Source organism: Tachypleus tridentatus, chromosome 13 (genome assembly GCF_004210375.1).
Source record: "Tachypleus tridentatus isolate NWPU-2018 chromosome 13, ASM421037v1, whole genome shotgun sequence".
NCBI classification, from domain to species: domain Eukaryota; kingdom Metazoa; phylum Arthropoda; class Merostomata; order Xiphosura; family Limulidae; genus Tachypleus; species Tachypleus tridentatus.
In genome coordinates this window covers 220,147,705-220,166,500 of record NC_134837.1, presented here as the reverse complement: position 1 = coordinate 220,166,500, position 18,796 = coordinate 220,147,705, and the positions used below count along the sequence as shown (strand labels likewise).

At 33.2% G+C, this 18,796-nt stretch overlaps 1 protein-coding gene across 1 annotated transcript in view; it reads right to left on the bottom strand.

The window, feature by feature from the left end:
* LOC143236069 (ileal sodium/bile acid cotransporter-like) overlaps positions 1 to 15,903 on the bottom strand; it is a 34,772-nt gene extending 18,869 nt beyond the window's left edge. The window contains exons 1-2 of the mRNA XM_076474331.1: positions 14,997 to 15,903; positions 11,955 to 12,126 (exon numbers count right to left, since the gene is read on the bottom strand). Coding sequence (XP_076330446.1) covers positions 11,955 to 12,126; positions 14,997 to 15,557 — 733 coding nt within the window. The 5' untranslated portion in view covers positions 15,558 to 15,903. The remainder of the gene's footprint in view (positions 1 to 11,954; positions 12,127 to 14,996) is intronic.
* Between the last annotated feature and the right edge of the window lie 2,893 nt (positions 15,904 to 18,796).

Here is an 18,796-nt window from a genome sequence, read left to right as displayed (position 1 = left end):
CATCTGAAGTAGGATGAAACTAAAATGTACAATTGAAGACAAGAGTGTACTCATGAAAAAAAAAAAAGTATATGTATATATACTGATCTTGAAAAATACTATTTTCTTTACCTACCCTTAATGTTCAAGTATAAAATTTTGACAAGACTTTATTGTGACTTCCATTCTAGAGTGAACACTAGTTACTTTAACAAAAAGCAGCTTAAGAAATATACTTATAATGTGCAACATTGTGCTCTGATTACATTTCATTTGCCCTGCAATGAATTAAGACTATATATTAATATTATCATGTTATTAATTCCACATTAATTTCTTTTCAGCATCAACTGCACATAATTTGGAGCATGTTTACATCATGTAAGTTGGAGACAAAATGTTGACCAATCCCAAAGTCTCTTAGGATTAGCCCCTTCAATAAACCAATATTTCAATAGTTAATGCTAAAGACAGTTTCATGCAACTGTTATCCTCAATAACACTTAAATTCCATTTTTTAACAATGACATATCTATTCTTATCACAGAACAAACCAGAGTTAATACTGATCACATTACCTTCATTAGCATTTCAATATCTTCAAAGATACCTAGACATTTTACAAACTACATCATAAAGAGAAACATCTTGTCAGCAATATTCTTGAAACAGAAAACATTAATAATGAGAGAAACCATCTGTACTTCAGATAAATGGAGCTACCAGAATTATGGTTACTACTCATACCAAGTGATTTCTGCTTCCTGATTATTCTCTTACAGGTTTCCTTAACCATCTGCAACCCAATTCCCCATAAGTACAATACTGATTGAGATGTCTAAATTAAATAAAACTACAATTTCACTGGCAACTTCTAACACCATGCTAAGTTAAGGAAACTGTGTACTTTTAATCATTTTGACTACTACTTATTAAACTCCATATTTCCCAAATTAGTACACACAGACATTCCCAAAGGCCCCTTTTAAAAATAACGTAACAAAGTCATTCTAAAATTTTGAGTTTCATCCAAAAGTCAAATCAATATAGAAACTATGATTTTTTTTTCCACAAGATTCAGATAATATTTCTTCAAATAATGCTACTATAATTCAATAAAATATATAAAATGTTTGTATTTATTATTAAACAAATTGCCCAGCTCAGTATCTTTTTATTTGTTTTCAACATAATCACAATATAGTCAACTAAACAATACACTTTCTTATATAACTCAAAGTTTTTGTAAAGCTAATCATAACAATCTCAGGTTCTTATGGTAACTTACCAAAATTTCAATCCACCTTTTTTCATATTTAGTCATTCCCAGTTTGCACCCAATGAAGAAAGGATGGACTATAGGGTTTCATATTTTTGCCCTTAAATATGATACACTGTTATAATGAAAAGTTTTTGAAATCTTTAATATAAAAGCTATTCCTATAACATAAAAGTAAGTCATAGCAAGCTGTTTCCATAACATGAAAGTCAGGCATACAGTGTTTTCATAACATGAAATCAGTCATATAAGCTGCTTACATAATAAGAGTCAATCATAAATTGTTTTGTGTCATAAGGGCCATAAATGAAATATTTCCTGATCATGAAAGACAATCAAGTTTTTTAAAAAAACTTTATTACTCTTTGTTACTCCCACATTCACTTTCAGCAAATCAAAATAAACAACTGCTACTTTAATACTGTAAAGTAAACAAAAAAAACACTACCACATCCATAGACATGTATTAAAAGCAAAGCATCAACATATTACTCAAATATAACATTCCACAGAGTGGCACACAATTAACCAAATTCTTAATAATTCCCAGTCTCAGAGACTTTCCAATAAAAATCTACACAATTGATGTTTCTCATGAAGATAACCAAACTTGTTTATATTTTCAAATTAACTGGCAGAGCTCAATGTACTGTTAAATTTTGATCTTACAAATCAATGATATAAGAACTGAGTCTTGGAACTTCTGAGACCCAATAAATGCATTAAAGTATCAGTGTAGCATGCCTTATTGAAGACGGTTTGGTTTATTTTTCACTTCTGAAATTTTATAACATTGTTTTAAGGTTATGCTTTCCATAATCTTTGTTTTAAACCTAATTCACTAGAAACCAGAGTTTACTTTAAAACTAAAAATGTACCATCATCTCCAATGTATATATTTTTTACAGATCACTGATGATGGAATTTGAAAGTTATCCAATATTTAATTAAATATTTTACAATTAATGCAGTACTACTTTGTTTCTAATTACCACTTCTAGACATACCAAAAAAACAGACTCTGGGCTTCACAAGTTCTTTGGTATAACTTAAGACTTACTTCATTTCTTCCTTCCTCATCTGCCATTAAACACTACAGAGAAATACAGAGGTCATTCAAAAGCAATGTGAAAGGCCTGGGTCAGTATAAGCATGGTTCATACTGAATTGATCAGATAATTTTCAAGCACTTTTCATGAAAACATTCTAAGCACTCTCAGAATGTTATACATTTTTCAAGTATGATTTTGAAGTTAAAATCTACATCTAAGTCAATCAGATTCCACTGAAATTTTATAAAATTCCTCTTTACTTGTTCAATATTTGAATATAGACAAGAGAGAAAAGAAATACTTCACTTATTGCAACAAGTCTGCAACATGCATTAAAGTTAGATATATTGATATATTTTGCTATTATAATATTTAAGTACTTTTACATAAAAAGGTCACTTTTCAGGCACTTTCAAGCCTTTGATACCGTCCTCAATTTCAAGGATGCATATTCAACCTGTCTAATGCCGTGTTTATTCAGAACTCACTTACACCACTGATTCATCTCTTCCTGGATCACCCTCTTACATTAAATCCTGTTATTTTTATATACTAACTCTGCTGGTTGTTTAGGCCACATTCTCACTATATGGCCAAATCACTTAATTTTTTTGCTTTTCAATGCATTTGCTGATTAGGGCTATTCCAATCATTTCTCAAATTTTTACATTTCTTGTCTCCTCTAATTATGTTAACAGCTTTCTATAATCATCTCATCTCACTGACTGGAGCTGTTACAATAATTTATCTGACCTTTACATTTCTTATTTTGTCTCTTCTAGCTACATTAACAGCTCTCAATAAACATCTCATGTTGTAAATAATGATTTTCTGCTCTTGATTTTTATTAATAGAGTCCATGAGGTTAATACAAAGAGTGTTTATTAGCTTTCACTTTATTTCTATTGGGATATTTGGGTGTTTCAAAAGGTATTTATTGATAGATTGTGCAGTTCACTTTTTGTATTCTTGTTTTGGTTTCTATTTCTTCTGTCTTTGAAGCTACTACTACTCTTTAAATGTTAAAAACCTGAGTCATCAATCAGGTAAAATTTAATTTTGAATACTTGAAGCAGCTCACATCTGATATTTCTCTTTTTAAGAAAGAACAAAATAGGAGGTCTCAATCTACCCTTACAGAACAGCCCACCTATTCTAAGAGTCATCCTAATAGCTCTCCTCTTAAACCTCTCCAAAAATCCAATGTTTTCTCCAAGATAATAAGTCCAGAGATTACATGATACTTTGCATCATGTTTAACTAGTGACACATACAATGAAACCATAGCCATTTAAAGTTTTAGACAATATTCCTTTACATAAAATTCAAAATTTTCTTAGTTTTAATACTACCAACAGTTCACTGAATATTGAAGATTTAAAGATTGTACCAACCTATATATACACACCAAAATCTTTTAAATCATCTTCATAACAATAATGGTTCCTATTCTAATTATATGTGCAAAATATAACTTATGCATAAATTTATACTTACCATAATCAAATGCCACTTGTCATCTGGTTGCCTAGCTAACGAATTCTTAAATTCATAGAATTCTCATTACAGCTAACAAGATTTTTATACCATGCCAAATCTCACCAATATCCCAATTATGATTTTATCAGTGTAACCATTACAAATAAGGAACAGCAATGGTGCCAGATACTTGAAGCATACCTCTTCAGGCAAAGGTCCAGTTGCCTAAAAAATTTTGTAACTAACTAATCCAGTGAAATCAAGTCTATGGAGTATAGAAGAAAACAAAACAGACTGGCTGATTTCATTTACATGTTAATCCAGGTAAACAGACTTCAGATATTAGTCTGGGTAGTTTACGTGAAAACAGGTTAGTAGATATGAAAGATTACACCCTTGTGCAAATTAATTAAAACAAAATGGAAATTTACAATTTTTTCAATTTTTTGCATTTTATTTCTAAGAATCCAAACATTACTCACAAATTAATACATGATATGACCATCTTTATTTTTCAGAAGATCATTAATCCACTTTGGCATCGAGTCCATAAGTTGACTGCAATCTTTACTAATTTTTGGATTGCTGTACCACACCTCAATTATGGCCTCAATTAGCTTATCTTTCATAGTAGTCTTTTCCATGAAGTCTTTCTTTACAAATCTCCCAAAGATTTGGAATAGGATTTAAGGTCCGAAGAGTTTCCAGGCCAGTCCAGCACCTTTATTTGCGTTATAGTCATAAAATTCTTCACAAATTTTGATGTGTGGCACGGAACCAGATCTTGCTAAAAAATGCCAGGTCCATCTGAAAGTCTCTTTTTCAATTCTGGAACAACTCTTCTCTGGAAAACTTTGATGTACTGTGGTCCTTGCATCATACCTTCTACAATATGTAAACCTCCGATGCCATAGTAGCTGAAAAAGCCCCAAAATATCTTCTTCAAGGGATGTTTTACGAACTGACTGATGTGAGATTCTCAAAGTTTCTGACCTGGAGATATGCAAACATGCAGACTTCTTTGACCCTGTACGAAGAAATGAGTGTCGTCACTGAATAACACCTTCCTCCATTGTTCTTGTATTTCAGAGCTCATTGATACCGTTTTTTCTTCATTGAGTTGGTAAGAAGTTGTTTTCTGACTGGTCTCCTTGCCCTTCTAACATAATTTCGAATGACATAATATTCCTCAAAACTTTGTTATATATCCCAAAAATAGATCGCCCATACTGTAAAACACAGCTAATGGTGCCGTCTTTGTGAAAAAATGACTATTAAAGGAAATCAGCAGGTCCAGTGAGCCTACACCAGCCACCATGCTGAAAATATTGTAAAATGACCATTTGTTTCAATTAATTTGCACAAGGGTGTAGTTCACATACAAAGCATTTTCTATAAAAAAAAAAACAAGTAATATTTTTATTAGAATTTCCACAGTCCCACAATTAACTTAAGTAGAAAAAGAAATTTTCCCAATATCTTATTTTGTTGAAGAAAAAGTCATTTCTCTAAAAGCTAAGCTTATAAAGAATAAAATCTCAAAGACAACAAGTAAAGTTTTAAAAGGAGTTTTAACTGTTATTTTACAAGTTTCTATACTTTGGGAAACTTCCTGATGCTCATATCTTCAATGTACAAGTCCCAAAGATTAAAAATGAAGTTCAGAGAACATTTGGAGAAGACTCTCAAGACTCAGCTCTGAAGGTCTCCATGTTCCTGTGAGAAAGAACGGTATAGTATCAAACCAACACGGACGTAGAACCACCAGTCTATTAAAAAATGTTTAATAAATATTTAAGGTAAATGGTCATGTAACCCATATGAGTGAAGGTCTTTCAGGATGCTATACCTTCACATAGTATCATAAGCCTTCTCAAGTCATAAAATACAGAAACAAGATGTTGTCACTTGAGAAAGGCTTCCCTGATTGACATTTCAAGTTGAATCAGGTGGTCCACAGGAGAGTGCTGTCATTGGAACCCACACTGGGTGGGTGAGAGGAAGTTGTTTGATTTGAGGAGCTAAATAAGATGAGCATTAACTATCTCTAAAATCATACAGAGACAGCTCATCAAAGCAACTGGATGGTAGTTTTAAGGAATCTTGGGACCGTTCCCAGACTTAAAAAAAAAGAAGACAATAGCATGGTGCCAAGTATCAGGAAAAATGTTCTACCAGATCTGGTTAAAAACAACCAGAAGAATTGCAAGAGAGGCATGAGAAAGATGGCACAGCACCTCATAGTGAAGACCAATGAAGGGCAAGCTTGAGTTCCATCAGTATAAAGTGGTGATTATAGTCATAGAGACGATCATCCCAAAAGGAAAGAAGTGATCACTCTGCTCGTGTCTTGATAGCTAAAAAGGTGAGGGATGAAGCAGAAGTGCTAGATGCATGAAAAAAGCTTTCATCAAGAATATTGGCAATGCTCCAGACATCACCAATTTCCTGACCATCAAAGACTAAGATTGATAGGGGGGGCAGAAGTATACTGCCTACTGACACTCTAAATCTTGTTTGATATTATTTTGGAACTGGTGGCAAAGAGAGATGCTAGTTGTGAACTTAATCCAAGATTCCTTCTGGCTTTGATGTCTTACCTGCTGAGTATGTGCATGGGCCCCCTTAAAAGTAATGCAATTTGATTGTGTGGGATACTTCAGAAAGGTATTCCTGATCTGTTTTTGAGCTTTCCGAGCCAGGTGGCAGGTAGAATTCCACCATGCACAAGGACACTGGAATACGTGTCAAGGTTTTAGAATAGACTTAACAGCTGCTTGAACAACACAGTAAGTTATTGCTGCCACACAATCATCTATTGATGATTTACAGTTACAGATGACAGCAGTATCATGTTTCAAGAGAGCAGCAAAAGAGGGTGAAATGGCCTAGTCCAACTTCCGCCAAGTCACGCAGGTCAGGTGGCACCAACCATGGCCAGTCTCCCTCAAAATTACAGGAAAATGATCACTGTCCCGTGGGTCACTGTCAACACCTCCCTCCAAGAACAATGAGAGAAAAGTGAAAGGGAACAGATACAGAAATCAATAGCAATAAACGACTAACTAGGTGCATGAAAATAGGTATAAGAACAAGTATTGAAGAGAGAAAGGTTGTGATATGAGAGCACATGCTTTATGGAACGACCCCTTCCATCAATATCAGCATCACACTATAGAGATTATGTCCATTAAAATTCCCCATTATTAAAAAGGGAAAAGGCAACTGTTCAATAAGATCATCAAGGTCTGATTGATCCAGTAGACAGGTAGAGAGAACAAACAGTGATGGTACAACCAAAGGAAACATGGATGACTACAGCCTACAAAGGTGTATCAAGTGGCAAAAACAGGGAGGGCATGTGCTGATCCACCAGCAGTGCCACCCCTTCAGGCACTTGTCCATCACATAACCAGTCATTTCTGAACAAGGAAAACTGTCAAAAGGTGACTGCATTGGCAGGTTTCATAAATGTTTCCTGTAAGGAGAGGCACAGAGAATGATAAGAATCAATCAAATCCTTAATGTCATCTATATTCGAATGAAAACCTTAACAGTTCCATTGTATCAATGTGGCAATTTTTATTTATGTGCAGAACTGGGTGAAGAACCTTTCAATTTACGTCCATATCATTTTTCTTTATTTCTATGGATTCTACTCTGGATCAAGTAGGCAGGTCTCTGTCAATAGAAGTATAGTCCAGCAACTGAGGTCAAGAATGAATAATCATTCGACATTTTGAGCAGTCACTGGAAGCATTGGTAAGCATAGAGATTGAGCAGACGTTGACTCGTCTACTTTCTTAACCACAGAGAGCAAAAGACTCTTCGCATAGTTAGAGAATGACTAATGGAGAATGATCCATCTGCACTCCCACTGTAACAGTGGAACAGAGTGCAGCAGCATATGTCCAAGGTGGAGCTGGGGACAATTACTCCCAAATCTTAGGGTAAGAAATGTGAACCATTTTCAAATGCTGTACCCCTTTTTCCTCCATCCATGAGGGCAAGAACAAAAGTTAGAGGAGTGAGAGCCACAACAATTAACACAATGAGGGTCTATTTTGCAATCATAGGCATCATGGTCCTTGCCACCACAATGAGCACATTTCAAGGAACCACAACATGATGCCTTTGAGTGACTGAGCTATCAACATTAGAAACATCTGAAAGGGTTTGGAATATATGGCCGTACCTTACAATTTAGATAACCTGCCTTGATAGTGGCAGGTGGTCTTGGTGATGTAAATGTCAAAATTAGGACACTGGTTGGCAGCATAATTTCATCTTTGCAAATGGAGATAAGCTTCACTGCAGAAACTCCTTGAGTGGAAAAACCAGTGAGGAACTCAGACTTGAGAATGTTCCTTAAATCTATCTCAGCAATAACTCCTTGTGAGGAATTCAAAATAGCATGGGAAGTAACCTCAATTAATATATCCTCTATTGCCTTCAAATGCAAGAGAAGTTCACTGTGTTTTGGAGTGGATATTTCCACCAAGATATTCCCAGAATGTAGCTTTTTGCTAACTTAGGAGAGCAAGCAAGCTCTTCCAGACCCGATAAAGGATGTAATATCAGAAAAATGAGGTACAGGTTTTGATTATGTTAAGGGTTGCTGTTCATAATCCTCAAGATATGGTTATTTACCTACAATCTGCTTTTCTATTATTTTATTTTAATTTGGAGTAAATAAAGAGAGAAATTTTAGTGCCAACTGACCCCACCAACCATGGAGCCCTGTGAAGGGGCACACTGCAATGCCAGGGTTTTGTGAGCACTGTACCCAAACACCAGCATCAGATACAATATCCAGAATGCCTACTGAGAATATCCAATATTGGTACTTGGTGACCCTAGTCCAAGTGAGTCAGCTGATTGACTCTGAATAGAGAGCACCACAATGCTGCCTATCTATAGGAATTCAAGGCCAAAGTGGTGTGTTAGTGTTGGACCCATCAACCACCAGGATCCTCTTCTCCCCTTCACAGGTTGCCATGCAAGGCAAACACATGGATGGATGTTAGATCCCAGAGGAGGTAAACTGAAAGTACAGAACCTTTTTTGGAAGGTCCCCTCATTGTATACAGGATTTGACAATAAGAGATTCTGTTTTGGGACAACTATTTTTCATTATTCTTATAGTGTTAAGGGTCTAACTAACTATTTCTATTGGGAGAAGTTTATTGTACAATTAATGATCTGAATTCACTAATGTTCTTGGGAGAAGTATGTTGCACAGTTAATGCTTGAAACTCCCTAATATTGTTCAAGATATTTATTACATTAATCTCTAAACTCACTAATGTTGTTGTAGAAGTTTATTGTACATTAAAACTTGCTATTAATGTTAGAAATAGCTGATTATAAGTTAAGCTTTGAACTCACTAGTTCTGCTTAGAATAATTATATTCCTTACTCAAAAGATTTCTTAAAGTTTTATGACTAAGAAAGAACATGGAAATAAAATTTTAATACTGAGAAGTGCAGTATTATGCATTCTTGGGTATAAAAAGTGAGATAGGACTTGTTTCCAGTGGGAGAAAAGTATTGACGTTGTGGAAGAAAAATTTAAATGTGACTGTTAATAAAAACTGAAGTCTTTAGCTGAATGTTTAAATATGATGAAAAGAGTAACTACAAGTTGTGAAATCTAATCACAGGTATAGTATTTGAATTTAACAGTAGGAAGGTTAAATCATGTACAAAGCGTTTGTGAGGACTAGTGTGGGTTACTGAATAAAGTTTTGGCCCCCTTTCTGAGCCATATGAAGAAGTTTAATGTTTTGAAGTAAAAGTGACAAGGCCTTGAATTCAGATGTTTAAAACAGTTAGAATTTAAACAATATATTTATAAATATAATGTTCAAGTGTTATAATAAAAGGGCTGGGAATATAAACTCAAATGTTAACCCTTTCACGACGGGTTTGGTATAATATTCATGAGCTCACATACACATTTGTCCATGTTAAATATTTATATTACAACTTTTCATGCAGTGTATGTATCTTCATAAAATTTGGTAGATTTTTAGTAGAGATTACAAGTGTTTTTATTGCACACAAAAATGAGATTTTTAATGAGGTATTTCTACTGAAGATTTGTTTGTAAAAATATCCAGCCTATTTCTTTACTTGTCTGAGAGTGAAATGATTTCATGTTATGAATAAAAACACTATTAATCATCACAAAAATCTCAAATATTATTATTTGTTTAATTTCTAAAACATCCTAAATACATTTCACACTTTTGTTTTCATCAAGACTATACTTTATTTTCTCTACCCTAACTATGAGAGATCTGTCAATTTAATCAACCTCATAATCACTATAAAAAATTAGGAGAAAAATATAAATTATGCTTTTTTTGTGCTGGAATGACTGAAATTATAATATGAAAATAGAAATGTTTAGTCTGTGTAGACTAAGACTCGTAACATTATATATTCATAATTTTTTATTATACTGACCTTCCAGTCATGCCTGGCTAACATTACATAACTTGCTTTGATGCAGTACAAATGCACTAATATTACTGTACCCATTAATATAAAACTGGCCTTTAGTCTTTACAAAGTTACCCTGTCTTGCTGCATTTTAGTGGAGTAGTGTTTTGTAATATATAGTCACATTTTAGTTATTATACATTATATGTACATAGATTACCACTATTTAAAACTAAACTTTTCTTAAAATATTAAACAAAACGTTAAATAATAAAGCAAACAATTATCTCTTCTGGCTATGACCTTTGAATTTTATTGCTGCTGGGCATAGATTGATAAGCCATTTACTATTTCCTAAGTGGAGGATATGAAATAAAATTTGTTTTCGGGTTTTATTTATACATAGTTGAATAAACAAAACATCATAAATAACTATACTGATATCACAAAATTCTACTATAATTTATCAAGCTTAGTACCTAACTTGCATTTAGATAAAAACAATATGAAACTTCAAGCAGACTGAAAACAAAACCTGTCTCCTTGAAACCTTGGTTTTAAAAAATTTTGTAGCCGTTCAACAAATTAAAATGGCTGAAAAAACCACTAAAAAGCTTTTGATTGGTTATTCATGTCATATATTGAAGTGTATATAAGGGGTCCTTTCAAAAATCATAGACAGTTGAACAGAGCTACTGTGTTTGATTAACTACATAAGCCATATCTCAGCAAAATGAAAAAGATACGAGGTTCTTATTTTACATTCTAGCTTGTCAATATTAGTAACTTGAGTTACCAATTTGCATGAAACTACAGACCTTGTATTTTGACATCACAAACATCTAATTTTAACCAGTGCTGCATTCAACATACCAACTAATTCACAATAACTGATATTTAGGTATGATATTTTAATACTAATTTCAAATTAAGAAATGAACTTGTATACGATATTAAAGTTTGAATTATAATCCACAATTTGATACCAAACTTATTGACATAAATTCATAAAATATTAATCAAATTTTGAATGCAAGTCAACTAATGCGATGACGAGGCTTTTGACTTTAGACATGCTTTGTAAAGTCAAATACAGAGCTGCTCTCTGTAATTTCCTATTTGAATTACAAACATGGAATAGCTTTCCTAACAATGTGGCTTATGCTGCAAGTTTAAATTTAGAGTTATGTTAAGCAGATACAAAGATGTGAATTGATACACCTATTTTGATATTGGTGCATTGAATGACTGATTTCATGAGTAGAAAGGTAAACTTTCTAAGGTTAATGACATTCTATAACATTACTCTTAGTTTTATTTCAGGGCTTTTTTTTATTAAAGAAAAGTCAAGTGGAATTATTACACAGTAGAGGTCAACTAACAAGCCTTTAGCTCCACCTTACAATATGTAATAAACCAAGGGATGAGAAATAAATTATTTGGTTAGTACAATTTTGTTGAATGCTAAAAACAAAGCTAATGAGCATTTTCTAACAAATCAGGCTATTGCTTCAAAATTCACACATACTTCCCAACTACTAAAAAACTTTGTAAGCCTAATGTATAAATAAAATTTTAAAAATGACCTCTTTTTGCTATTAATGCTTTTTTTTTTAAATTTACTTGTACATAAAAGAAATATACACGAAATATAATACCCCCATTTCTTAGTTTTGTAAGTCAGAAGTTTTTTTATAAGAATAATTAAACTCAGTTACCTAAAGAAGCAAGAGTACTAATAAAGGTCATGGTGATGCTAAGATCCAGGTTTCCATTTAGTAAAACCGTCCACATGTTGCTAGCTCCTCCTCCTGGACTGCAGCCAAATATGAACAGACCAAGTTGAAGTATAGGTGAATCAAAAACAAGTTTACCAACTCCATAGGCTATCTGTAATACAGAGTCAATAAAATAATTTGTATTTAATTTAATCTTTACTCGCTGATATAAAATGCCTGACATCTAAACATTTTCAAACTAGCATACAAACAGTGACGGGAAAATTTTTAGTCAGAAATAAATTCTATTTCATAGCCTATATATAACATAGGAGATTTCCTTAAATGCATAAAATTCATATGCATGATCACACCAATCAAGAATATTTAACAGTGATAACACTTAGGTTTTTAGAACAAGTCTTCAACAGATTGGTCACAAGTATTCTCCTTCAGATTTTAATTGACAGATTAAAATAAATAATTGAATACCAATGGCACCTGTACAAGCTTCAGAAACAATAAGTTTACATGCATTATTAAATGGTTTGTGTTGGGTAATAAAGTTAGAATAAGTTCTTATATTTTGGCCAAAGGATGTTTAGACTTAACTAGTGACTTCATTTGGCCAAGTACCACTAAATTACATTTTTGTTTAAATGAAATTAGAGCCTTAATAATAAAAAATAACAGCACCATTTGTTTGTCTCTTTTTGAATTTTGTGCAAAGTTACTTGAAGGATATCTGTGCTAGTCATTCCTAATTTTGAAGTGACAGATTAGAGGAAAAACAGCTGGTCAACAACAACCACTGCCAATTCCTTGGCTAATATATACCACTGAATAAAAGGATTGACTATCACATTACAATGCTCTGACAACAGCTAAAACAAAAGGCATTTTCAAGTATCAGATTTGAATCCACAACCCTCAAATTGTGAGTTAAGTCCTTAATTTCACAACCATGTCAGACCACAAAATCCAACTGAAGAGGCATGATATTGTTGAACATTCTTGATGACAAGAAATCCTTTTGAAATAAAAATGTATTTCAGAATGACTGGTATGGATATTGATATTTTTATTGATAAGCAGAGAACCACATTTCAACCTTCCTAGGTCATCTTCAGGTTAGCAAACATTATTTACCAATGTTAATTAAACAGTAATCTCCAAATTTTTACAGGCCATCATTCATAGTAATTTTTTATAAAATTCTGATAATAGTTGTAGTTTTTTTAGTTCCTTACTTCCAATAATTTGTTGCACCTCTTCTGAACAGCATTCTCATCTAACTTCAATAAAAATAAACTACTACACATAATCACTAAATAAATCCTAATTATAAGTCATACAGTCATGGTCAAGAACAGATAATAAGATAATTGTCATAAAAATATAAAAACTTTCTAAAGTATTTAGTTCTTTTAGTATTCAAATCAAAATAAAAGTAAGTCTTGACTGCACTAATGCTCTTAGAAACTTAAAAACTCATGGAGGTGTTTTACCATAGTTTTTTAAATTAATTTTTAACCTTTGATAAATAGTTATTTTTAAGCTTGATATAACTTTAATTGGTTTGCTTTGAATTTTGACACAAAGCTATATGAGGACTAGCTGCACTAGCTGTCCCTAATTTAGTAGTGTAAGACTAGAGGGAAGGCAGCTAGCCATCAACATTCACCACAAACTCTTGAGCTACTCTTTTACCAATAAGTAGTGGGGTTGACCATCACATTATAATGCCTCATAGCTGAAAGGGTGAGCATGTTTGGTGTGACAGGGATTTAAACCTGTGACCCTTGGATTACGAGTTGAGTGCCTTATCCACCTAACCAGACTGGGCCAATATTTCATTAATCAAAATTTAAAATTTCATATACTCTTTAGTCTTCATTATTTGCACATATGAGAATGGGCTTAACAATGAAGAACAGGAATTCATCTGAGCATAACTATATTCCTTGTACTTAGTGACTTGCATTGCACTTACTAGTCTTTCTTGTTTTCCAGCAGTACTTCTGGAAATAACTTTTTAAACATTCACTTGATTTTGATAAGGTCATCAATAACAGTGGGGTTTTGATGAAGATTTCATTTCCAATGTATTTACATTTCCCATTATATCTTCCCATGAAGTAAATTCATGAAGGGAAAACAAATTTTCTTAAAATTACTCTACATCATCAAAACTTTTCACATTTTATACACGTATTTTTAAATATGTCTACCTCTGTAAATAATCTAATCCATCAATATGTTCCTATCAGTTCTTATCAGTTTTTGTCAAACATTAAGTTGAATTAGTAAACATCTGTTATTAATGAAAGTACAGTTAACATTAAACAGACAGCAGTTATAACTTAACCAACCATTCAGGCTCTGCTTTTTCAATTACATAAAAACAAATTCAAAAAATTATTTTTTATCCAGATGGTATTGTAAAAGAGGTCCTAGTACTGAATTTCCCCAATAACATATCGAGTGTCAGACAACCATTTTTGAGCATAATATCAATTAGAATATCTTCAATGCCATTATAGTTGGCAGAGTTATTGTAATGTGTAATAACAACAAAAATATAATAAAAATAAAATATAATGTTTACAATGTGTAATGTGTTTTTATCATATAAAAACTATTTTTTTACTGGGAAACTTCTGTACAAGTACAGTTAAAGACTGTCAAAATACCTAATGAATTTACAGAAAAGGTACTTCAGGGTTAGTAGGCTTGAATACATACAACTTATAACATTTTCAGTTATATTCTAATACAGAGAATTAGTTATAAAGTTCGGTAGCTGAGGCAAGAGCCTAGTAGTAGTAGTGGACATCGTTTTAAGTCTAAGTACAACGATCACAATTTCTTTTATATCTAATTACATTCAACTTTAGGTACCAACGTAAACGATACAGTATCGACATGATTGTATGTTTGGCTCAAGGAGATCATGACTCAAAGCGAGTAAACCTTAAAGGCAACATTTGTACACCTTTCAAGAAAATAGTGTGTAAGTTAGTACTCTAATGCTATACTTACCAAAGGCATGAAAACATACTGACAGCTGAAGCCTATAACTGGAGCAACAGGCTTTTTTAAAACAGCTAAAATAATATTCATATCTATCGCACAACCCATATTAATATAATTTAATGAAACTAACGTTGCAACTGACACAATAAAAACTTTCGATAACGTACTTTCCTTCCGAATAACGCTGATTTTTAATTGCTCAGATTCATCGTCACTAAACTCCGATTTTGATATTGCTTTTATACGGACATACGTATGTCCTAAAAATTTACCTGTTAAAATAAAACTACCATTATACATTTCGCTATTTGTTCCGCTGCCTCGAATTTCGGTCTGGTTAAACACGTTATTTTTCACATCAGCCACAAATGGATCTCCTACCAGTACTTGGTAGTGGCTGCGCTCTTCTATCTTCAAATCAACGAGTGAGAAACTCACATTTTTCTCATTACCTACTTTTAATTTATCCACACGATTTGGCATAAACTTTACTGTGATGGCGGCTGTTAATTCTAATAAGAACATAAGGAAGCCCAAAATCATCGCTAATAATACAACAGGACACATAGTGATCGCTTCACTTTCAGACGAACAACTGTTTTGCCCTACCGAACACTGAACAAAAATGATCTTAGCTAAGCCAAAAGCTTGCTTCACATACGAAGACTTAAGCTTCGCTGTTACAGAATCCGGCTTATCTTTGACGAAATCACTAAAGTAATACTGAATTTATTTATCTCAGTCGTTAATTTTAATTTTGGTAACAAGATTAAACCGAGAGAGTGATTACATTAAATATAAATTTTTATGAATATCACGTAGATCATTAACGTTTCTTCGTACACTGTACAACACCATCACACCGACCGGCACTTAATCCTGTATTCAAAATTGTACACGAGTCGCGGTTAAATCTCCTCTAAACAGGAAAAAGAAACACCCTCACTCCAAGAAACACTTGTACCGAAACCATGTGATCATTTAGAACACGCCCATTCTTCATTGGTAAACACTGTAATAGTTTTGGAGTAGCATGAAGCAAATCATATTTGAATAAAAGCGATATAAAACACATAACAATAATATTCTAGGATTAAACATGTAAATATATTTTAAACTATTCTTTAAATAACAGACACCATGTATTTCTAGCAATAAAGCAAACAAACAAGAAAGATGTTGTTGTTTGTTTTTGTTGTTGTTTTTTGAATTTCGCGAAAAGCTACTTGAGGGCTATCTGCGCTAGCCGTCCCTAGTTTAGCAGTGTAAGACTAGAGGGAAGGCAGATAGTCATCACCACCCACCGCCAACTCTTGGGCTACTCTTTTACCAACAAATAGTGGGATTGACCGTAACATTTTAACGCCCCCACGGCTGGGAGGGCGAGCATGTTTGGTGTGACAAGGATTCGAATCCGCGACCCTCAGATTACGAGTCATGCGCCCTAACCACCTGGCCATGCCAGATCCTGACATTAAGAAACAACACAGCATAAATATAAATAAATAAAGGAACCAGTAAAAAGAAACATAAGAAGAAAAACTAATTCGAAAATAGCAATATTCCGTACCGTAACAACCAAGAACATCAACAGTAATATCGTGTCATAATTAATAATAATATTTTAGCTATACCTTGTGAACTAACTGATTGAAACTAATGGCATGGGTTTTATTTAGTCATAGACTACGAGATTACGTCTCAGGTGACTATCTAGTTTACATAATAATTCACAACGTTAATAACATTTGTAAGTCACCACTAGATATAGGTTATATCAACTTAATAATACCTTCCTTAAAATCAGTGTGGTCAGCTAGAAGGTGAGTTAGTGCTTTATTGTAACTCAAAATTCATAGCTAAATGAAATGATAAAAGGAATAACAAATGAATGATACACAAAATCGTAATTAAATTAAAACAGAGTTTGCTATCTCATAAATTTAAAATCTCACTAGTGAAATTGATTGCTTGTTTGTTTTCGAATTTCGCACAAAGCTACACAAGGGCTATCTGCGCTAACCGTCCCTAATTTAGCAGCGTAAGACTAGAAGGAAGACAGCTAATCATTACCACTCACCACCAATTCTTGGGTTATTCTTTTACCAACGAATAATGGGATTGACCGTCACATTATAACGCCCCCACGACTAAAAGGGCGAGCATGTTTGATGCGACGGGGATTCGAATACTCGACCCTCAGATTACGAGTCGAATGTCTTAACCACCTGAATATGCTGAGTCTCATCAGTGAAATAATAATGATATAAATATAATACAGGACACTATCTCCCTTCCTGTATTGTAAAGTGTTTGTTGCGTATCATAATTTATCCCGGACGAATTTCCAATTTATTACGTTACGTACTACAATTTGAAATGACCTGAAATTGAGTGAAATTGTAATTTGGATTTAAATGTTAATTAAACGTCGATATATTTTTAATTTATGATATTTGTTAACATGATTGATACACACAGTTTCGTTCCTTAATATAAATGTATTTTAATATATAAAATATGATACAATTTATAATAATGATTTATGTACAAATGTTGTATGAACTTACAAACAATATTAAGTCCTCTGTCTGATCTGGAACTGAATATTTTATAGACAGTTCACGATGACTGAATAAATTTCGAGTTGATATAGATACAGTTCACTTTACGGGTAACTTATTATCTCTTGCTAATCACACGTGAGTTTTTCACAGCCAAAGCTATACAATGTCTCCAATGGTAATCCTCTGAAGTTAAAAGTTCCTGGTCAAGTATTGTAGATTCGAGATTAATAAGCATTAATCATAGTTTTATACCAAACAATATAAACAGTTTAGTCTTTTGGAGCGTTGATTTATAAACTTTAAAGTAAAGTTATAGAAACTTCAGTTAGTCCAACAACACGCTAGTGCTTTTCAGTGGCGGCGCCCCCAATATTGTTACCTACATATATTCATAAAATATGGAAAACACAATCGTCGTTGTTGCTTAACAATTAACATCAAAGAGACATAGATCCGTAGGAATTGCAGCAAACTATGGTGTGGCAGAGGATGACCTCGCAGTGGAGGTCCACCAATTGAACCGGCTAATTGCCAGGAAGAAAGACAAGAGACAGGAAGTATCCACATCATTGGAGCTTGCAACCATGCTGGAGCCATACAAGGATGCTTTCATGGATCTCCACAAACTTGTATGCATCGCTGTGACCCTGCCTGTTACTTCAGCTGCCTGTGAGAGAAGTTTCTCATGTCTGAAGATTCTCAAGACATACTTGCGCAACAGCAGTGGTAACAACCACACCAACAACCTTGCTGTCATATCAGTAAACTCCAGGAGGGCAAAACAACTCGATATTGATACTGTTATAAACACATTTGCTGCCAATCAACAGAACAGGCACATTGTTTTGAAGTAATATTGACTATAAACACAACATGATGAAAGATAGTTAGCCTGATAGTGACCTTACTTTTCCTTAGAGTGTATTAACTTCACATGGGATAATTCGTTTCTGCTATGTAAACTATGTCTTTATGTTATATTTCTTTTGATTTGTAGCTTTACTATTACTGGTATATTAAATGTTTAATCTAAGCTAATCTTGATATTCTTTATTATTATGTATTACCTTGGGTGGAATTTAGGTGAGCTTTCTCTTTTACATGTACCCATATTTTCATAAACAGATTATTTCTAATTTGTAATAATGAATTATTAATCAGAGTACGAGTTTCCAATGAAAACTGCATTGAAAACACAGTTCAAAATAGCACACCTTTGGAGTTTCTCATGACAAATAT